A 23,286-nucleotide genomic window follows, 5' to 3' on the forward strand; every position below is an offset into this window, starting at 1 on the left:
CAGCCGAAGCCAGGCTCAGAGCGGCTAACAACATTAAAATGATACAACATTCTAAAATCATTTCATTCTAAAATCAGTTCAAATCAGATTAATGGCAACCACTGGGCTAGAGTTCTGTGAAGATTGCCAAAGGAGGAGGTCAGGCTGTGCCTTGGCAAAAAGCCTGGTGGAACAGCTCTGTCTTGCAGGCCCTGCAGAAAGATGTCAAGTCCCGCAGGGCCCTAGTCTTTTGTGACAAAGCGTTCCACCAGATCAGGGCCATGGCCGAAAAAGCCCTGGCTCTGGTTGAGGCCAGCCTAACCTCCCTGTGGCCCAGGACCTCCAAGATGTTTTTGTTTGAAGACTGTAAGGTCCTCTGTGGGACATACCATGGCTTTTCCTGCATTGTGATTTTTGCTGGCGCTTGCTCTTGTGATTTGCTGCCCCTTGCAAATGGCAGAGGAGAATTGAGCCGGCTGAGTTAAAAGGGGCTGCAGGAATCGAGATAAGCATTGGCTGGCTTCACGGTTTTTTCTGCATCGTGATTTTTGCATAGCGCGCGCACACACACTCACTCCGTGATTCACAATATATTGCCAGGTCCAAATTTTTAATAAAGAATGGGGAAAATGCACAACTTTTCTTAAAGACCATTGTAAACAGCTAAAATCGTTAGTAGGATTGGAATAGCACTTGTAGTGTAAGGTTGATTCTGGACGTAATGGAAGAGGTAAAGGTTTTGTATTAGCATAAAAGATGTGGGCGGAATTGATTGATAATAGGACCCACAAAGGGGAGGATGGAAGTCCAGGAGATTCCTTGGAATCTTGTTTTTATGATTTACGTTTGATATAACTCTGTAAAGTTGAAAAACCAAATAAATACATTTAAAATATATATATTATGCAAGCAATATCATGATACGGACTTCGGTTTTGGATGATATATTGATATATCACCCAGCTCTGGTAGGTTACCCAGAAGGGAATGTGGACTTGGAATAAAAGAGGTTCCCAATCTGGATTCATGTTCTTCCATTCCTTTCAATATAAAACACATGGAAACAAATGGGGTGTGTTAATTTTGTTTTATAAACCCCTGCCAGGGTGGTGTAGTGGTTAAGAGCGGTAGTCTCGTAATCTGGGGAACCGGGTTCGATTCCCCGCTCCCCCACATGCAGCTGCTGGGTGACCTTGGGCTAGTCACATTTCTCTGAAGTCTCTCAGCCTCACTCACCTCACAGAGTGCTTGTTGTGGGGGAGGAAGGGAAAGGAGAATGTTAGCCGCTTTGAGACTCCTTAAAGGGAGTGAAAGGCGGGATATCAAATCCAAACTCTTCTTCTTCTTCTTCTTCTTCTTCTGCCCTCGTGCCGCTTGAGCCGCTCTGAAGTATTTTGCTTCAAACCCTCTCCGCAGGTACGACTTCACGACACAGTCCTCGCAGACGCTCTCCGTCAAAAACGCCTGGTACTTTGAGCGCAAGTATCTCTTCGGCGCTTCCAAATCCTACTTCAGCGTCGCCGTGGACGAGAATGGGCTTTGGGTGCTCTACCTCTCGAGGCCAGACGAGCACATCATGGTGGCGCACGTAGACGAGGACACCTTCTCGGTGCTGCGGTACATCAACACCACGTACCCGCAGTCCAAAGCCGGCAACGCCTTCGTCGCCTGCGGCATTCTGTACATCACTGACAAGAACCACACGCATGTCGCCTTTGCTTATGATCTCTGGAGGGAAAGGCAGCTGGACACCAGCTTTGAGTTGAAACTGTCGCTATCCGACGCAGGCTTTGCTTCCAAAGTTTCCCCAACCAAGCAGGACGATTCGTCGTTTGTGCCTGTTCTGGCCATGCTTTCCTATAACCAAGGGGACAAGCGCCTCTACACATGGGAGCATGGCTTTCTGATGCAGTACCCTGTCCATTTTGTCGGCTGAATGTGCTTGGTACCAATCCACGAGGGCCATCTTTGCCTGTCGCCAATACTGGAGATTCGGCTCTCCAAACCTTTCGGCGAAAACAATTGCACACCTCCCATTTGAGGAGAGTCGCAAAGCAATGTGCATACAGAGCAGCTTGTTCTCATCCCCCTTTGTGTCCCCAGTGTAGATGTTTAGATTACGTAGGCTTCTGTGGCTTTGCAGAACAAAGGCCGCTCAGTGTCGTAGCGAGTGGTGCATGCCGGCAGAAGCCCAGTGAGGCTTTTGTTTCGCAGAGAGGCTGCGGTGTGGGAGGTAGGCCCTTGCAAATGCCATGTGCTTCGAGCGCGAATGGAGGCATGTGGCACCTCTCGTCAAAGGACCCCAGGAACGTATCTAAAAGCCCGCAGCTCCCATGTGGTGGTCCTTCTCACGACCTGGGTCACAGTGGCACCATACAGTACATTTAAGGCATGCTTGGACCACTTTCGAGTTGGAACAGTAGTTTTTGTTAAGGGTCCTGTGTGTCAGAGGTCTTGGGTTGTCTTCTAGCAACCCCCGACACCCTTTAACCGACTGCAGTTGCCGGATTTGTTTTGGGGGAAGCCAGAGCTGTAAAAGTGGTGCAAGTGTCCTTTTAAATGTATGGCTGGGGTCCACTCCAGCCATTTTTAAACATGCGAGGGCTGTGCTTGGTGTTCCCTGCCCACTAGCACAAGGCTTTTGCACTAGCAGGTGGGAGATTTTAATGTGGTGGAACGGTGGCATCCAATGCAACAGAAACTTGTTGCACAGCAGCGGCCCACATGCTTGTGCATTATCTCAGGCAATGAAGTCCTCCTGCCGCAAAGCACCTTGCCAGCAGAAGAAGTATACCACTAAGTGACAAACGTCGGGATGCAACCTTCAGTTTATTGGTCTCTTGGCTGCGTGTGGCTGCTTAGGTGGTCATGCATATTGCTCTATATCAGCCTTTCTCAACCTGTGGGTTCCCAGATGTTGTTGAACTACAACTCCCATCACCCCAAGCAAGCAAGGCCAGAGCTCAGGGATGATGGGAGTTGTAGTCCAACAACATCTGGGGACCCACAGGTTGAGAACCGCTGCTCTAAATGGTCTTATGGGCCATCTCATCGAACCCTGATCTCATTCTAGGAATCTTGCAACCCTCACAGCAGGCGTGCGGCAACCTTGGCCCTCCAGAAGTTGCCAGACGACAACTCCTGTCATTCCTAGCTTCCTGTGGCTGATAGGAGCTGTTGTTCAGGGACATATGGACGGCCACAGGTTCCTCACACCTGCCTTACAGCTTCTGCTAGAATATCTCGTGACAAAGAGGCCACGGTTGCCTTGGAGCAGCCACTTCTCCTGTCAAAGCAGCTATTTGTGTGACGTTTTGTCAGAATAGGATGCCCTCCCATTTCAACTGGCTGTTGTTTCATACTCTGGAGCAAAAGAGGGAGATGTATGTGGAACATACTGGGGGGAAATTCTTCTTCAAACACCCCCTTCAGCTCTTTAGTCTCCAGCCCTGCTCTGTCCACTGAAATGTGTCCTTGAATCCGAGATATCATTTCAATTCTTTGTTGAAGTCTTCCCCCCGCTCCCAGCACCTTTTAGCTGTAATCTTGGCTGAATCTCTCTCTCTGTGTGTATATATTTCTCAAATGGGGAATAAAGATGCATGTATGACAATCTTGGCAAATAAAGGGGACATTGGCCCAACTGGAATGGGCTTCCTGACTCCTGTTGCAGCCAAACACGGCTGTTTTGGAGAGATGTGTTGAACGGTGATGGGCTTGGCGGTGTTTGTTCCTGGCAGAGAAATGTTTCTCAAAGTGAGAAGTCTGCAAAAGTAATCTGTCAGAGGGCAACCTCTGGAAAAGATCTGGGGTAAAACAGAGATCCAGAAACAGAGGTACCCCTACCGCTGTGAAGCCAAAACTAACTTTATATGCATCCTTGCATTTAATGCTCAAAGCTTTTTTTAAAAAAGAAATTAAAATAGCATTAGCAGGTAAGTGTGTGAAAGAGAATTGTACTCTGTGGAGGAATGTAAGCCTTCCCTTTCATTTTTGACACTGCTCCCGAGGAAAATCCCTCTTCGAATAATGGGGAAAAACCAAATAGAAGATGTAGACCCCCCTTTTTTACACACACACAGAATTGTGTGCAAGGAATAGGAGCCCAGCATTGGTGCAAGACGACTGTGTGGAAGACATGGGATCTGGAGAGTGGGGCAATATTATTATTAATGATGCCTCTGCAGTAGAATGGTGGGGCATGAAGAGGGAGGAAGGTGTGTCCTTTCCGTGTTCTAGGATGCGTCTGAAAGTTCATACGTTATAAAATCTAAAATAAAACTCTGTCTTCATGAAGCTTATAAGAACACCATGGGACGCGGGTGGCGCTGTGGTCTAAACCACTGAGCCTCTTGGGCTTGCCGATCATAAGGTCGGTGGTTTGAATCCCCGCGACAGGGTGAGCTCCTGTTGCTCTGTCCCAGCTCCTGTCAACCTAGCAGTTCGAAAGCAAGTAGATAAATATGTACCGATGCAGCAAGAAGGTAAACGGCATCTCCATGCGCTCTGGTTTCCGTCATGCTGTTCCGTTGTGCCAGAAGTGGTTTGTCCTGCTGGCCACATGACCCAAAAGCTGTCAGTGGACAAACACTGGCTCCCTTGGCCTGAAAGCAAGATGAGCGCCGCAACCCCAGAGTCGCCTTTGTCTGGGCTTAACTGTCCAGGGGTCCTTTACCTTTTTTTATAAGAACACCGAGCTTTAGAATAGAGATGGGGAAATGCGGCCCCAGGGGCCTCTTTCTCTGGACCCACTTTGTACCCCCCCCTTGAGTATATTTGCCTGGCCGTAAGGTGCGCTGCTCCGGTTCGCCAGAAGCGGCTTAATCATGCTGGCCACATGACCCGGAAGCTGTACGCCGGCTCCCTCGGCCAATAAAGCGAGATGAGCGCCGCAACCCCAGAGTCGGCCATGACTGGACCTAATGGTCAGGGGTCCCTTTACCTTTAAGGTGCCCTTGAACTCACCCTTGCCTGGATGGAAAGGAGAGAGAGGGGTGCATGAAGTAACTAATCTGCTGTATTGCGCCACCCACTTTTGCCTCTGGCCCCGCCCACTGGCATGTGGCCCCTGGAAAGTTGCCCCGAAGGGAAAGCAGCCCTCTGGATGAAAGGAGGTTCGCCAGCTGAGCTGGGATAGCTCAGTTGGTAGAGCATGAGACTCTTAATCTCAGGGTTGTGGGTTGGAGCCCCACATTCGGCAAAAGATTCCTGTTTTTGCATAGGGTTGGACTAGATGACCCTTGGGGTCCCTTCCAATTCTACAATTCAAAGTGCTGGTTTTGACCTATAAAGCGCCTTAAACAGCTCAGGACTGCAATACCTCAAGGACTGCCTCTTTCCATATGAACCTACACTGGTTTCCTGATATCATCTTCTGCGACTCTCCTTTGTGTGCCTCCTCAAGAGGTTCAGAATGTGGCAACACAAGAACGGGGCCTTCTCTGCAGTGGCTCCCCATCTGTGGAATGCTCTCCCCAGGGAAGTTCACCTGGTGCCTTCATTACACACCTTTAGGCACCAGGCAAAAAACGTTGCTTTTTAACCAGTCTTTTGGTAGACCTGGTGAACATCCCATACCCTTTTAAAATGTGGCTCTTTTGGGGGGGGGGGAGGGTATTATTGGGTTATTGCTTTTATTTTTATTTTATATACTGAGATTATTTTTTTAATGTGAACCGCCCTGAGACCTCATATATTCCAGCTGTTGTCTCCTTAAACACCTGGGGGCAACTGTTGCTATTACGCCTTACAAAGTCTCACGCTACCACGACGACAAGGACTGTAGGGCATTCCGTGAAATAAAAGGAATTTATTTAACTTACAAAGGTAAAACTAACAAAGGACATTTGCTTTCTTTTCATATATATATATACTTTGCAGCTTGCACTTAAAATTGCCTTTAGACAAAGGTGCATTTTACTCCATCTCATTCATATATATATATATTTCTCATATATATATATTTCTGATTTAGAATACAGCACAGACACATAAATTCTCACTGGAGGGGAAAAAAATACAATTTGTTAAACATTTAAATACACAGACATCAGCTCCGTTATATCTTGGTAAAGAACATGTCTTCCTGTTTTACAACAGAGAAAAATACATCTAAGTATGACAAACAATAGCTGGTATATTACAAGCAAACAATATTGACCTCTGCATAGTTTATACAATATGCCGTGGAAACAGTTCAAGATTACCAATTTTGTCAACTATTTACTAGCTGGCCACATGTAAGCCTGACATTCATCTGAAATGTGGCATGGGTCTATATCAGTAGTTTCATCTACAGCTTCGCTTTAAGAAAGATCAATCTGTATGGTTTTTTCCCCTTCCTTCTCTTCCTTTTTTTTTTTGTTTTTGCCCTACGTAAAAATAAAACTCAGAACTCAAAAGGATGACTAGAAAGAGGTTTCCTGTTCACAACAAACACTTAGTGCTCACAAATTACATTCCTAATGCAAAAGGCAGGACTCGAAAAAATGGCAGGGGGAAGGAGTAAGGAGAAATCTGATATTAGGAAAATCACGGCGCCTCAGATGAAAACAGAGACCTGTGTTGCATTCTCTCCCACCCTCGCCTCTCAGTAGTGAATTGAACTGATGTCATAACGTGGCTTGGTTTTCTGCCCTGTCCGGCCAGTGATATGGATTGGAATGTGGAGAAATGCAACAATTTGTATCGGGACAGTGGTCAGCTGTACCAAAAGTTAGGAAAGGGATCGGGGAGGATGCCACAGGGCCTCCGTTTTGGTGGGCGGCCCGGTTCGTTTCAAAACGTCTTCAGCGCAAACGAGACAGAAAAATCAAAAGTGGCATACAATTCCAAGGAAAACCCCACAGGTTCCGAGAAATGTTATTCTGTGCAAATTACAGTACTCCAACGGTGCATTAATGCTAATTCGGGGAGGGGAAAACATAACGGGGGAGTCTCGGCATCAAATAATATACACATCAGCCCACAGTACATTCCCCATTGCACACAGCTTCACGGATTGTGTGGTAGTCACATTTTCATAGTGGCATGACCCAAAATAATAATAATCATTAATAACAACGACATCAACAATGTAAAATCACGCTCACTTCGAATACCCTTCATTATAGCAAATCATTTTCAAAATTGGAGGGCAGGGGGCGGTTTGCAGACATGCTTCAACTTAGCGGCAACGATTTGGAAGAGAATATCCTGAAAAGTACATCAAAAATAGCTTACTTTTAGGGATTTTGCTGCAACTGCAGGAGAATAAGCATCTTTTCGCTTACTTTAAGTAAACAAGGCTCATGGGTCACAGAGCACAAGCCCATCGGTCACTGCGCAAGGGACGTCGGCGCCCGTACAGTGCATGCATTCCCACACCATCAATTCATAAACGCAGTGCTTTAAACGAGAAAAAATAAAATAAAGGGGGTCGAAACACCGCTCTTCCTCTTAACTCAACTATATAGCAACTAAAAGCTGCAATAATTAACTCTCGACTATGAAGCGTGGCGACACCCCTTCTTAAACGTTCACTACGCCACGGTACCGGTTCCAGCCACGTTTCTCGGACAGGGAATGGTGGCGGCCGCGGCAAAGTCTACAGAATGTCGCAGAGGCTCGACGGGATGCTGAAAGCGTTGGGTAGAACTCGCATCTTCAGGGTACCATCCGCTCCACAGGAGAAGATGCGGTTGCCTTGTGCCATTTCAATCTGCATGACTCCGGTGCTGAGGTTTCGGAAGATGGACTGCTTGGCGTGTTCGTGCTTAAACGAGTGGATCAGACCATAGCCTGTCAGCCTCCACACCTGCAGGAAGAGAGGGCGGACAAGGACCCTGTCAGTCGATTTTGGGGACCCAGGTGACCTCATTTTCCCCCTCTAACGGAACAGCTCGGTGGCAGAGCTCGTGTTTGGTATGCAGGTGTTCCTAGGTTCAATTCATGCCATTTCCAGTTAGTAAATACCAGGTAAGGGACACGGGTGGCGCTGTGGGTAAAAGCCTCAGCGCCTAGGGCTTGCCGATCGAAAGGTCGGCGGTTCGAATCCCCGCGGCGGGGTGCGCTCCCGTTGCTCGGTCCCAGCGCCTGCCAACCTAGCAGTTCGAAAGCACCTCCGGGTGCAAATAGATAAATAGGGACCGCTTACTGACGGGAAGGTAAACGGCGTTTCCGTGTGCTGCGCTGGCTCGCCAGATGCAGCTTTGTCACGCTGGCCACGTGACCCAGAAGTGTTTCCAGACAGCGCTGGCCCCCGGCCTCTTAAGTGAGATGGGCGCACAACCCTAGAGTCTGTCAAGACTGGCCCGTACAGGCAGGGGTACCTTTACCTTTACCTTTAAATACCAGGTAACAGGTGATAGTAAAGGTGTCTCTCCTGGAGACCTTGGAAAGGTAAAGGTCCCCTGGATGGTTAAGTCCCGTCAAAGGTGACTATGGGGTTGCGGCACTCATCTTGCTTTCAGGCCGAGGGAGCCGGCGTTTGTCCGCAGACAGCTTTTGGGTCATGCGGCCAGCACGACTAAACAGTGTGTGGCGCAATGGGACACTGTGATGGAAACCAGAGCGCATGGAAACATCATTTACCTTCCCACCACAGCGCTACCTATTTATCTACTTGCACTGGTGTGCTTTCAAACTGCTAGATTGGCAGGAGCTGGGACAGAGCAACAGGGGCTCACACCGTTGTGTGGATTCAAACCACCGACCTTCTGATCGGCAAGCCCAAGATGCTCAGTGGTTTAGACGACAGCTGCTAGGCCTGGGTGTACAAATGGTCTAGATCTGGTTTAAGCCAGTCTTGTTTAAGCCAGTCTGGTTTAGGCATAGACAGGCTTAGCCTCCATGAATTTGCCCATCCTCTTTCTTTTTTAATTTTATTTATACTTTTCAGGTTTGTACATTTCACTAATTTTACAATCATTTTAACCTTTCAAAACTTGACTTCCTTTCCCCTCTTTCTGCAGTTCCTTAAATTTATTTTTAATATCTTCCGCATATCCAAATTAACTAAATTTGCTCATTTATGCATCTACTTTAAATATATACTCTTGTAAAACTGCAGGTTATGACAATAATCCTGCCAATGTTTTTATCCGTCTACAATTTATATGTAAATATTCAATAAACCATTTCCATTATTTTATAAACAAGTCTGTTATCTTGATTTCTTATTCTTCCAGTAAGTTACCTGCCTAATCCTCTTTCAAAGCCTCCAAGTTGGTGGCTGACCCTGCTTCCAGTGGCAGTGAGTTCCATAGTTTTAACTATGTACCATGTGAAGAAGTACCATATTCTTTGCTTCATAAGACACACCTTTTTCCTCCTAAAAAGTAAGGGGAAATGTCTGTGCATCTTATGGAGTGAATGTGTGGTTGATCACTGGCTCCCATTCTGGCCCCTGCCCCCTTGCCCAGAACTGTGAGTTGAACCCCATAAAAACAGGATTTTTTCCCTTTGCAAAGTAACTCAACAACTTTGAGCTGATCCTCAAAAAAGGGGCTTTTCCCCTTTGCAAAAGAAGCTGCACAACTGTGAGCTGACCCCCCAAAAACGGGGCTTTCCCCCTTTCCTCCTCTAAAACCTAGGTGTGTCTTATGGTCAGGTGCGTCTTATGGAGTGAAAAATATGGTACTTTCTTTTGTCTGCCCAGAGTATTCATAGAATCGTAGAGTTGGAAAGGGACTCCAAGGGTCATCTAGTCCAACCCCCTGCAATGCAGGAATCTTTTTGCCTAGTGTGGGGCGCAAACGCACGACCCTGAGATTACGAGTCTCATGCTCTACCGACAGAGCTATCCGGATGAATGTGTTGGATGGAAGTCACTGCATGCACCTCAATTTTGAGGAGCGGAGCAGTCAGCCTTGCAGAGCGGGACAACACCTGCACCATTTTTCTATGCGGTGCACACCAAATGTCTTTTGCCAGCCTGTATCAGAGGTTACAAGGGACGCGGGTGGCGCTGTGGGTTAAACCACAGAGCCTAGGACTTGCCAATCAGAAGGTCGGTGGTTCGAATCCCCGTGACAGGGTGAGCTCCCATTGCTCGGTCCCTGCTCCTGCCAACCTAGCAGTTCGAAAGCACGTCAAAGTGCAAGTAGACAAGAGCTGTAGGAAAAACAGTTGGCAACATCATGTACCTTCACATATATGAAGGTTGCTATCACACCACTTCTCAATTCCCTCTTCTCCAGGTTAAACATTCCCAACACATGTATTTATTTATTGAATTTATATACCTCCCTATGATCAGAAGGTCAGAGGTTTGAATCCCCGCAACGGGGTGAGCTCCTGTTTCTCGGTCCCTGCTCCTGCCAACCTAGCAGTTTGAAAGCACATCAAAGTGCCAGCAGACAAATAGGTACCACTCCGGCGGGAAGGTAAACGGCATTTCCATGTGCTGCTCTGGTTCGCCAGAAGCGGCTTAGTCATGCTGGCCACATGACCCGGAAGCTGTACGCCGGCTCCCTCGGCCAATAAAGCGAGATGAGCAACCCCAGAGTCGGTCACGACTGGACCTAATGGTCAGGGGTCCCTTTACCTTTACCTATCAGAGGTTACAGACCACAAGTTCGCCTGAACTTCCGCTTACCTTCACATTGCCTTCTGCGGAGCCCGTGCAAAAGCACTCTTCGGAAGAGTCGAGGGCAAGCGCCTTGATCGAAGAGTCGTGGGCTTGGAAGGTGTGCAGGGCCTGCCTCTGCCGGATGTCGAAGATGGAGATGTGCCCTTTCCTGCCTCCCGAAATCAGCAGCTGGTGCTTGGGTGCGTACTGTAACACGGTGGCACCGTGATCGTGACAAGTGAAGGCTGAGCGAGGAAACAAACAACCAAGCAAGTTTTAAGTAAATGGTTATTATAGCCTCATGCAAGCCAGGCTGGTCCTTCCCTACAACAGCAAACTTGGCCGGGGGGGGGGGGGGGAGAGGTGAGTGCCAAAGATAAACGGAGCCAAGTCAAAAAGGGACTGCTAAGAAACAAGAGGGAGGGGACCGGTTTCCTTGGGGGAACTCCTGACATCTACAGTCTGGGGAACGCTCTTCCCGCAAGCATCCTCGCTGCTAGCTTTGCTTGAGAACAAGCAATACACCACTACCTGAAAATGATTTGCCGATGGTAGAAGAAGAAAAGAGTTTGGATTTGATATCCCGCTTTATCACTACCCGAAGGAGTCTCAAAGCGGCTAACATTCCCCTTTCCCTTCCTCCCCCACAACAAACACCCTGTGAGGTGAGTGAGGCTGAGAGACTTCAGAGAAGTGTGACTGGCCCAAGGTAACCCAGCAGCTGCAGGTGGAGGAGCAGGGAAGCGAACCTGGTTCCCCAGATTACAAGTCTACCACTCTTAACCACTACACCATGGTATTTAACTCTGAGTAGACTTGCTAAAATGTATAAGCCTGAATCAGATAAGTGCTGGACAAGGTTGAGGGTAGCAAGGGAAAACAAGCTGGTGGCCAATCACTTCCTGATTTCCCTAGACCCCTGGTATCTGCCCTTCCCCTGAAACATCTGGGCCTCCCTTGCAACATTTCACATTTTCTACCCCAGCACAGGTTATCACGATGGAGGCCATGCCTCACCAAGGCATACTTGGCAGCGCGGAAAGCCATCCAATTAGACTTTAATTTGATTTTGACCTGTTTTTGGGAGGTAATTTAATTATTGTTTGATTTTATACTAATGTTATCTATTTGATGTTAGCAACCCTGAGCCCGACTTCGGCCGGGGAGGGTGGGATATAAATAATTTATTATTATTATTATTATTATTATTATTATTATTATTATTATTAGTGATGTTTTGTCTTGGACTTGGCCAAAGTCTGGAAAAACTAAGGATGCTTTTCTAATTTCCAGGCTTTGGTGCAAGGGCAGGTGGTGTGGCTTGTTACGAATGATTCTCTCTCTCTCTCTCTCTCTCTCTCTCTCTCTCTCTCTCACACACACACACACACAGACACACACACATATATAAAAAACCACATTTTTGAATATTCAATTAAACAACCTTAAAATATCAATTATTCCCTTCTTCTCATTCTATGGTTCATTTTGCATAACATAAATCCCTTACATAAACTAAACCATTCAGTATTCCATTATTATATCCATCAAAACTTATTTACACTGTTGAAGCTTGCTACGATAGAGGACTGGATGGTTGGACACTGTTCTCAAAGCTACTAACATGAGTTTGACCAAACTGCAGGAGGCAGTGGAAGACAGGAGTGCCTGGCATGCTCTGGTCCATGGGGTCACGAAGAGTCGGACATGACTAAATGACTAAACAACAACAAAAGTACAGTGGTACCTCGGGTTAAGAACTTAATTCGTTCTGGAGGTCCGTTCTTAACCCGAAACTGTTCTCAACCTGAAGCACCACTTTAGCTAATGGGGCCTCCTCCTGCTGCTGTGCCACCACCGCACAATTTCTGTTCTCATCCTGAAGCAAAGTTCTTAACCTGAGGTACTATTTCTTGGTTAGCGGAGTCTGTAACCTGAAGCGTATGTAACCTGAAGTGTCTGTAACCCGAGGTACCACTGTAGTAGTAGTCGTAGTAGTTTAAAAGGTCCACCCTCCCCATCCACTGGCCATGTTGACTAGCACTCATGGGCATCAGTGTCTAAAACCAGCAATTTGTATCTGAGTTGACCGTACCTCAGTGGTGGCAGGCACCCGTGAGGTTAGTGGGGCAGAAGGCAGTGATCCCAAATGGTAGGTGGAGCCAGAACCAGACAAGCACAGCCGTCCTGTGATTGGCTGTAGGTATGACAGCTGGCAAGCAGTGGCTGGTAGAGGGCAGGCTGTGATTGGTGGGGCAGTGCCCCATTTGCCTTCATGGACCAGCCTCCACTGCTGTACCTGGCATGACTGCCAGCGGCAAACATCTGGGCACCTCCAACAAAAATATGAGCTTGCACATGATCACTAGCAAAAGGGAAGTGCACACCACCATCCGCAGGACTAAGCAAGACTCCTAACCACAACTTCCAGGAATACAGGAATGCATCATGAATCACTTGCACATCACAGAGCTAATACAAAGGTGTATTGCAATAAACCTACCATGTATGAGGCTGTTGGATGGTGACACTAAGGTGTCCCACAAACACACATTTCTGGAAAGAAGAAAAGACACGCAAAAATAAAATAAGTATTACTTATTTTCCAAGTGTACCATCACTCCTTCCTCCCATTTTTTTGCCCTTTGGACAGACCTGTTGTCACTGGACTGCCCAGAGGTGGCTACTAGACTCGAAGAGGTAATGAATGCAAAGTCACTTGTGGTTTTGCTGTGGCACTGCCAGCTCTGAAAAAGAAAGCAGAAGAGACACAGAAATGCTATCAGCCACGAGGTACGAAAGGGCTCGCGCCAACTTCAGAGGGTTCTGCGACATCATCATCACAAGCAAAATGTCGGGAACACAAATGTTATAGCTTCAGATTAACAATGTAATGGCAGCTTGAAAACGAACAGGAAATGGAACTAAGCAAGCAATTAACCCTCTCATTTATAACTGCCATTTCTCTTTCTGCAACTGCTGAGAAGATGATTAAACAATAATGAAAATGTGAAAGTCTTAAAAGGACATTGCACTCATAAATTAAGGGTTTCCTGTGCTGTAATGGTTCTAGGGGTTGCTCGTGCGTAAGCCGGTGCAAACACCTGGCTGGGTTGCCTGAGTGAACCTTTTCTGTCCGGACAGCCACTCACCCGTGGCTGTCTCAATCGCTGGCAGAATCCGTCAGTGGGCATTTCTTAAACTTCTTCCAGCAAAGAAGCTCTTTGACGCCTAGTCTCCTCCTACTCTCTCTGCGCGAAAGCCTTCTGCGCAAGGAGGGCGTAGGCAGTGGAGAACCTCTACTCTCCCCGCTGGTCCCCGGCAAGGAGTCATGGGACCGCCTCGCCGCTTCCCCCATCTGCCCCCCTTCTCCACTGGTGCTATGCTGATTCTCTTCCCCAGAAGATGGGCTGCCTCTCCCAATCCCGGGACGCTCTCCGGAATCCCTCTGGATTTTGCTCTCTCCCTCTGGCACTGATGGCAGTTCCCTGACATGTGCCTTGCAAAGTTCAAAAACCAAACCATGGTTAACCATCTAGTGCAGGCAGGGCCATACCCCAAGAAACATGGGTTTGCTTCTTTGCTTGAAACACTTTGAAAACCACCGTTCATTGTGATGGATTCTAAGGCAATGTACAGCAATATAAACAGAACAGAATAAAACATCACAATTGGCATCCTTCCTTAGGAGAGTAAAATTAAGGGGCAACAGAACACTTAAACTATAAAACCTATGAAGCAAGGAGGCACCATAAGATAAATATAAACGCCTGGGCGAAGACGAATGTCTTGATCTGATACTGCAAATGTTGCTTCTTTGGGAGCGTGTTCCAAAGAGCACCCCCCTAAAAGGCTTCCCCCTTTCTATTTGTGTAACCACACAGTTGCTCTATGCTTATTTTTATTGAAACATTTCATTAAGGAGCTCGAGGTGTACAGAGGTCCCCTGGTCTCCATTTTATTCTCACAACAACAACCCTGTCAGGCAGGTTAGGCTGAGAGTGAGTGAGTGGCTGGCCCAAGGTCACCCAGTGATCGGGTGGTGATTCGAACCCTGGTCCTTTGGGCGTTATTCCAACACTCCAACCATTACACCACTCTGGCTGTATGTGTTGATTACAAAGGGATAGGAGATTATTTACACTCTGCATCCCAAGGTATTAGTCGCCTCCCCACACCCACAACTGAGAACAATCTTTAAACACAGAACGATAAATCTCCCTCTGCATTTTGTCTGACTTCCCTTGGGAAGAAATATATATGAATTTTTATTATTACGGTCACAGGCCAGTTCCAGCTCACTTACAATATCAGGAAAATCATAAAACACAACAGGAATACATTGAATTGCAGTTGGGTATAACAGAGATAATTCAGATATAGCAGCAGTTAACAATATATATTAAATCTTCATCATTAAAATATAACCTAAAGTTGTCATTTAAAACCTTAATCATTTCGGTAGTACAGCTTGTTCCCTAAGTTTTATGGCAGTCACACAGAATTTGGCCACCCTTAGCGTGATCTATAGATCCTTGTCCTCTAGAATATATATACGCATCTGAAGAAGTGTGCATGCACACGAAAGCTTATACCCAGAACAAACTTAGTTGGTCTCTAAGGTGCTACTGGACATATTTTTTATGGCTATTTCAACTGCATCAGACCAACATGGCTACCTACCTGAATCTATTCCCTTAGGAAGGTCCATGTCACCTCCTGGGAACCAGAGTTCAAAAATCAAGTTCAAATCTGCATGCATTTAACACTGCCCTTTACAGAGGCTGCTCTCCAGGCACTGCAGGACTTGCAACTTCCATCAGCCCCAGTTGACGGTCAGGAATGAAATAATCCAAGACATTTGGAGGCCACTAGGTTGGGGAAGACTGCTGACGGTACACCGAAGGGCCAATTGGAAGCTTGCAACCAAATTGACTCCTTGGATTTCCTACTTTGAGTTTTCCTAAAACTTGGGGAGTGGGACCAGAAATGAGGTCACTCAAAATAAAAACTTGGCTTGATCTACTTACCAGATAAGGTTTAGGATTAGTTGCAGTTTGGTTTACTTGCCAGATACTTAAGAATCCCTCTCCATCAGCCACACCACACTGCAAGAGACAGACGCCACTCATTTCATAACAGAATTCACGACTTTTATGAAAACGGTGTCAAGAGCAGCTATTTTTTCAGTAACCAGGGCCTATATTGCTACTGTTATTCCAGGCTACTGTCTTGGAGTGGTTGGACGCAGAGGAATGGTGGGAGGAACCAGCTAGGAAACCACCAAGGGGAGAAGGCTCGGAGACTGGGGAGTGGTGGTAGGACAGCAGTGAGTGGTCAGAGGGAGAAGACTGGGAGGAGGAGGTGCTGGAAGCTGAAGGGGAACAGGGCTTAGTGAGCAGGGAGAGTCTGTGGCAGAGAGAAGTTCAGAATCAGAGGTGGAAGTGGAAGCAGGAAAGGAGGGAGGCCAACAGGCAGAGATGATTTAGATTTGTGAAGTGTCACAGGTGTCTCCCTGTCCTACTGCGACAAGCCCCCCTCCCCACTTGTCTCCCAGAATCAGAAGAGGCATAAAAAGGGCAGAGGAGACATTGGCTTCACACAGATGCAGTCTCTTGATTGTTTGGGGGAATCCCCGGAAAGGAGGGGACTTAGGCAGATGTGGGGAGGCAGGGGCCTTCAGTCTCAGCAATTGATCCATGGGGCAAGACCTACCGGGGGTGAGCTGCTGTGCTAATGACACTCTGCCGGTCTGTGCAGATCATATTTTTGCTAATAAAGAGTTAACCCCAACTTGCACAGTGTGATTCACTGCTGGCTTGCTCCCGACAGCTACGCACTTAACGTTTTCTTAAATTCCAGTGGCAACTTTTTGCAGCTGTTAGATGGGATAGTTTATTAGAAACCAGGAACCATCACTCTAGGCCAGAAATGGGGGCACTTGTGGCCCTTCAGGTGTTGTTGAGACTACAACTCCCAGCATCCAATGACATTTGGATGGCCACAGATGCCTCATCCCTAGATGGGCATGCGGTCTGAGGTTGCAGAAGGCAGCTCCCTATTTCCCTTTGATCACAGCTCTGTGGTCAGCACAATTTTGTGCTCGTTCTCTTTTTTAGAGAATGCTTGTGACCGAAGTTTTGCCATGCACGTTTCAGTAATGCTCGTTAACAAACTCTTAACACAGCTTGTTGCTGTGCTTATGGTTCTTCCATTCAACATCTTTTACCTCTACTGGTGTGACTGGTCCTATTCTAATGACCGCAGAACACTGTCCTTTAAGGAAAGGATCTGCAGAACAATAAACAATCCAGTCCTACTAAGCACTAAGCCCCATGGAGCTCAATAGGCCTTAATCCCAGGTAATCAGGCATGGGCCAGAGGAAGCCTGAGTGCTGATTCAGAAGTACAGATGGGACCACTCACCTTATTGCCCTGAGAATTAAAATACAATCTAGTAACCCGTGCATTGCCTGCTTGTCGGAAGCACACCAACTGTTGTGGCCTTGTCCATTCAAACATCCGGACGCTACCATCCTGGGCTCCTGTAAGGTCTGAGAAACACACCCACAAGAGACCAAGTTAACACTTCACTAAAGGAAAGAAGAAAATGCAATAGATCGCAATTACTATACCCCTATTTCCTGCTCCTATGAAATCTGCTCCAACTACTTTCTCCCTGCTTCCTAACTTTTTATCCCCAATCTTCAATCTGCTAAATTGTTTTTTTAAAGTCAGCAGGAAAATTCATATGCATTTCTGCACATATTTCTCCTAACAAATGCGTTTTTTGGTAAACAAATCTGCCCAATATGCATGGTTTTGAAAGTGATTTCCCCTAAAATACAAAGATACCGTATCTTACTTTCGATGATGTACACATTTTTCTATCTACTTTGCCCCCCCCCACATGCACAACATCTGCATTCCTTTTTTGGTGGGAGAACTGCGCAGCAAGACTGGGAGAAGGAAATCAAAAGATGGCTGCATCTCAGTTTGTGTACTGGGCCAGGAATTGCAGATTAGTTAGGCTCCCACGGAATTGCAAACATATTACATTTCTCTCTCTCTCTCTCTCTCTCTCTCTCTCTCTCCCCCCCCCCCCCCCGTTATTTCTCCCGCAGTTAGAACTGCTGCACAGAAATTACTCACAATACTGATGGACTGGATGGGAAGTCATCCTCTTAACGTTATTCAAATTCCGCTTGATGAGCTAAATGCAAAAGAAATTGAAACCATAATCAATCCACTTTTTCTACAAGTCTGGACAATAATACTCAAGAGTAAGAGATTACAGTGGTACCTCGGGTTACATACGCTTCGGGTTACAGACGCTTCAGGTTACATACGCTTCAGGTTACAGACTCCACTAACCCAGAAATAGTACCTTGGGTAAAGAACTTTGCTTCAGGATGAGAACAGAAATCGTGCTCTGGTGGCACAGCGGCAGCAAGAGGCCCCATTAGCTAAAGTGGTGCTTCAAGTTAAGAAGAGTTTCAGGTTAAGAACGGACCTCCGGAACGAATTAAGTACTTAACCCGAGGTACCACTGTATGTGGGTTCTGGTGTCTTTTCCTATTCAGATGTCCTAAACCTCCCTACACTAATTTGGAAGCATCTCTCAGTGAACTTGGTGCGATTTATATCTGAGTGGATCAGAGCAAAATCTCACATTTCAGCTCAGAGGCAGTATGTCTCTGCATGTTATGGCTGCAGGTTCAAAACTACCATACATGTCAGCTATCGCCATGTAGTCATCCCTTTATGCATGAGAGCTTATCACGTGGATAAAGCTGTTTTATTTGTGCCACCTCAGAAATGTAAAAAGGAAGAAGGTTCTTTTTCTCATATGTGGTGGTCTTGTGGTAAGGTTAAAGCTTACTTGGAAATGATATATAATGAATTGAAAAGGATGTTCAAAATAAGCTTTGTAAAAAACAAACAAACCGAGAAGTTGTTTTTTTGGGGGGTGGGATTATAGGGACAGAACTACCTAAACTGAATAGAAACTTATTCATGTATGCGACTACAGCAGCAAGAATGCTACTCGCCCCAAAGTGGAAAGAAGCAGAAGTCCCAGCAGAGGAAGAATGGATACAAAAAACTTATGGAATATGCAGAAATGGCAAAACTTACCGGAAGAATAAGAAATCAAGATAACAAACTTTTTATAAAAGAATGGAAATGGTATATTGAATATGTACAGATACGGTAAATTGCAAACAGATAAAAACATTGGCAGGATTATTGTAATAACCTGCAGTTTCATAAGAGTATATATTTAAGGTAGCAAATTAAATGAATTTGGATATGCAGAAGATATTAAAAAATAAATTTAAGGAACTGCACAAAGAGGGGGGAGGAAGTCAAACTTGGAAGTGTTAAAATGATTGTAAAATTAATGTATAAACCAGAAAAGTATAAATAAAAACTTTAAAAACTTTAAAAACATTCGTGCCACCTCAGATCTTTTTGGGGTTTTTTTTTTGGGGGGGGAGAGATGTCTGTGTGTGTGTTGGGGGGGGGGCAACCATTTGCAGTGGTGTGAAGAAAGCAGCTTGATCCATGAGCTGAGTTGCTGCACATGGCTATTTTGACAAAGGGAGCAATTTCAAAGCAGCCTTCGTGCCCTGGTTGTACAAAGCATGGTTTGTCGGCCCTAACTTCTCAGCAGCAAAGATAAAATAAAATTAAAAACTTGAACATGTTGGTCATTTTATCCTGCACACTCTCCCACCTCCAAACATTCTTGGCACATCCTGCTATGTGAAAGAAAATGCAAACTGCATTATGCATCCTGGAGTTAAACAGCGCATGGTTTTTCTATGATCAGGACATCCTTTACGATGGGGTAAAACTTGCAATTAATTTGGCATGTGTTGCCATCTAGTGGCCATTACACCATCTCATATCTTTTATGGAATTAAGGGGGGACAGGGACGACAAAGGGCTGTATCCAAAGCTCCCTGTCTGTTAGCACACTAGGAGACAGATATAATAATAGAATTGTAGAGCTGGAGGGGCACAGAGGGTCATCTAGTCCAACCCCCTGCAATGCAGGAATCTCAACTAATGCATCCATGACAGATGTCCATGACAAGTGAGTTTTAATTGTTGAGCAACAGAGAAATCCGGTGGAAAAACTTGGGCAGCAGATTGCACTACTATTGTGCAAACAACTTATCAGCAACCTGCATATGTAAGTAAAAAGGTAAAGAAGAAGAAGAAGAAGAGTTTGGATTTGATATCCCGCCTTTCACTCCCTTTAAGGAGTCTCAAAGCGGCTAACAATCTCCTTTCCCTTCCTCCCCCACAACAAACACTCTGTGAGGTGAGTGGGGCTGAGAGACTTCAAAGAAGTGTGACTGGCCCAAGGTCACCCAGCAGCTGCATGTGGAGGAGCGGAGACACGAACCCGGTTCCCCAGATTACGTGACTACTGCTCTTAACCACTACACCACATTGGCTCCCAGTGTGGACCCCTGGATGGTTAAGGCCAGTCAAAGGCGACTATGGGGTGCAGCGCTCATCTCGCTTTTAGGCCGAGGGAGCCAGCGCTTGTCTGCAGACAGCTTTCTGGATCATGTGGCCAGCAGGACTAAACTGCTTCTGGCGCAACAGAACACCGTGACAGAAACCAGAGCGCATGGAAACACCGTTTACCTTCCCGCAGGAGCGGTACCTATTTATCTACTTGCATTTTGATGTGCTTTTGAACTGCTAGGTTGGCAGGAGCTGGGACAGAGCAACGGGAGCTCACCCTGTCATGGGGATTCAAACTGCCAACCTTCCGATTGGCAACCCCAAGAGGCTCAGTGGTTCAGACCACAGCGCCACCTGTGTCCCTACCTGCTTATGTACTGTCTTGCCACAGCAATGTTCCACAATGCTTGCTATACATGGTTGCTAGACATGATGACTATTGCTTTGCCTCCACTGCTGGAGGCTGAATGCAGGGAGCAGGGAGGGCTCTTGTGCTTGGGTCCAGCTTGCGGGTTTCCCCACAGGAACCTGCTTGGCTCCCAGTACATTTCCAAGCACACTTCAAAGTATTGGTGCTGACCTTTAAAGCCCTAAACGGCCTCGGCCCAGTATACCTGAAGGAGCGTCTCCACCCCTATCATTCTGCCCGGACACTGAGGTCCAGCGCTGAGGGCCTTCTGGCAGTTTCCTCACTGCAAGAAGTGAAGCTACAGGGAACCAGGCAAAGGGCCTTCTCAGTAGTGGCGCCCGCCCTGTGGAACGCCCTCCCATCAGATGTCAAAGAGATAAACAAATACCTGACATTTAGAAGACATCTGAAGGCAGCCCTGTTCAGGGAAGTTTTTAATATGTGACATTTTGATGTATTTTTAATCTTTGTTGGAAGCAGCCCAGAGTAGCTGGGGAAACCCTGCCAGATGGACGGGATACAAATAATAAATTATTATTATTATTATTATTATTATTAATTATAATTATTATTAGCCACTGTCTGAACAGGATGCTGGACTAGACTGGCCACTAGTCTGACCCGGCAGCCTCTTCTCACGTTCTTAAAGTGGCTTTAACTTAGAGCTGCAATGAGTGCAACCCAGGCTTGTTTGAAAACCTGTGGTGTGGCGGATTAGAACAGCCACACGGAGACACAGTCACTTACCACGCCAGCTCCAGTACTTGTTTGCCCGCTGCCCAACCATGGCATAGACGAAGTTGACGAAGAGGAGACAGGCTGCATCTGAGCCACCGCAAAGGACGCCGTGCTCGACTGCGTGAGCGTCGTGGTGGAGCCACGGAAGTCGAGGTCGTCCGAACTGAAAAGGTGAAAAACAGAGCATTAAGATCTAGTTACTTTGTCTTAAGAGAAAGTTGGTGCGACACTGGCTGCACCTACGCTTTTCACAACGGATAATGCAGTATATGTCAGGGGACTGCCATCAAGATTGGGGAGGGAGGCAGGACTGTACAGGCAGTCTCCCCCTTTGCTGAGCAGCAACACCTCGTCAAAGACTGGTGAAGGCGAAGTCTCCGGAGAAACGGAGGAAGAGAGAAAAGGGGGGGGGGGTGAAGCAAAGGCTCACACAGGCTGAGATGAGCCACAACACTGCTCCCAAGGAAACAGAAAGGGCGACTGACGTGCCGCTTCCGTCACATAGTTTTTGCCAGGGAATTAAAGGTAAAGGTAAAGGTACCCCTGCCCGTACGGGCCAGTCTTGACAGACTCTAGGGTTGTGCGCCCATCTCATTCAAAGAGGCCGAAGGCCAGCGCTGTCCGAAGACACTTCCGGGTCACGTGGCCAGCGTGACATTGATGCTCTGGCAAGCCAGAGCCGCACACAGAAACGCCGTTTACCTTCCCGCTAGTAAGCGGTCCCTATTTATCTACTTGCACCCGAGAGTGCTTTCGAACTGCTAGGTTGGCAGACGCTGGGACCGAACAACGGGAGCGCACCCCGCCGCGGGGATTCGAACCGCCGACCTTTCGATCGGCAAGCCCTAGGTGCTGAGGCTTTAACCCACAGCGCCACCCGCGTCCCTACAGGGAATTAAACATAAGGAAAAGAAGAGGAGAGGGGGGTTGCCCCGGCTTTTGTGCAGGAGGGGAAACCAGAAGAAAGCACTCTCGCAATCTGCTAGTGGTTGAGGCAGACATGGATTTTGGACTGCACTGTACATAGTTTTGCACCAATAAAACCTGTAAAAGGCAGGTCCAAGTCTTGGCTGTTTACTTTGTGAGCAACCATACGCATTCCTGACAGTATACCTGCAGGGCAATCCTACCGTTTATTCAGAGTCGGGGTTGGAAGCGGGGAGATGCGGAGGCAGAACAACTGTCATGGGCTGATCGTTCGCTACAGGCAAGACAGCAGGTAGTGTTGGAAAGCTTCTTCCTTCCCACTATCAGTATGAAGTAATCAAGGATGCTTACTTGTGCAATAGCTCTGTATTACCCACACTAACTGACAGCAGTTTTCCAGGGTTTCAGACAAAGGACATTTCCACCGCTAACTGGAGATGCTGGATATTGAACCTGAGACCTGAGCGTGCAGACACCAATCTGGAACCTCTCCCGATTCAGATCTTACAATGAAGTAGAGCTGTGTGCCATCAGTGTAAAGGTAAAGGGACCCTGACCATTAGGTACAGTCGTGACCGACTCTGGGGTTGCGGCGCTCATCTCGCTTTACTGGCCGAGGGAGCCGGCGTACAGCTTCCAGGTCATGTGGCCAGCATGACTAAGCCGCTACTGGCGAACCAGAGCAGTGCACGGAAACGCCATTTACCTTCTCGCCGGAGCAGTACCTCTTTATATACTTGTACTTTGACATGCTTTCGAACTGCTAGGTTGGCAGGAGCAGGGACTGAGCAATGGGAGCTCACCCCGTCGCGGGGATTTGAACCGCCGGCCTTCTGATCGGCAAGTCCTAGGCTCCGTGGTTTAACCCACAGCACCACCCGCATCCCATATGCCATCAGTGTACTTGGTGGCTATTCCAAAATGCCTTAGGACTGCTCCCAATGGTTTCATATAAATGTTAAATAGCACTAGGGAAAGGATAATATGCTGAGGAATCCCATAGAACAAGTGCCAGGGGTCCGAGGAACACTCACCCAGGCTAATCTTTGGACACAGAACCACCGTCATACGGTGCCTCTAGTACACATCCCATCCCATGTCCAATGGTATCAAAAGCCACTGAGAAACCATGCAGAACTAACAGGGTTGTACTCCTCCTGTCCCTTTCATGATAAAGGCCATCCAACAGGGCAACCAAGGC

At 47.1% G+C, this 23,286-nt stretch overlaps 2 protein-coding genes across 8 annotated transcripts in view; one reads left to right on the plus strand and one right to left on the minus strand.

The window, feature by feature from the left end:
- GLDN (gliomedin) overlaps positions 1-3,622 on the plus strand; it is a 41,816-nt gene extending 38,194 nt beyond the window's left edge. Inside the window, exon 10 of the mRNA XM_083412083.1 lies at positions 1,396-3,622. Within this exon, the coding sequence (XP_083268209.1) occupies positions 1,396-1,915 (520 nt within the window). The 3' untranslated portion in view covers positions 1,916-3,622. The remainder of the gene's footprint in view (positions 1-1,395) is intronic.
- Positions 3,623-6,289: 2,667 nt separating this feature from the next.
- The window catches only part of DMXL2 (Dmx like 2), a 103,530-nt gene continuing 86,533 nt past the window's right edge, over positions 6,290-23,286 (minus strand). For all 7 annotated transcript variants that reach the window (XM_083411718.1, XM_083411715.1, XM_083411717.1 and 4 more), the window contains 8 exons: positions 21,168-21,321; positions 17,681-17,741; positions 16,955-17,082; positions 15,559-15,636; positions 13,184-13,275; positions 13,032-13,084; positions 10,556-10,773; positions 6,290-7,774 (listed from right to left, as the gene is read on the minus strand). In XM_083411718.1, coding sequence (XP_083267844.1) covers positions 7,565-7,774; positions 10,556-10,773; positions 13,032-13,084; positions 13,184-13,275; positions 15,559-15,636; positions 16,955-17,082; positions 17,681-17,741; positions 21,168-21,321 — 994 coding nt within the window. In that variant the 3' untranslated portion in view covers positions 6,290-7,564. The remainder of the gene's footprint in view (positions 7,775-10,555; positions 10,774-13,031; positions 13,085-13,183; positions 13,276-15,558; positions 15,637-16,954; positions 17,083-17,680; positions 17,742-21,167; positions 21,322-23,286) is intronic.

This window comes from Podarcis tiliguerta (genome assembly GCF_965153285.1).
Source record: "Podarcis tiliguerta genome assembly, chromosome: 14".
NCBI classification, from domain to species: Eukaryota; Metazoa; Chordata; class Lepidosauria; order Squamata; family Lacertidae; genus Podarcis; species Podarcis tiliguerta.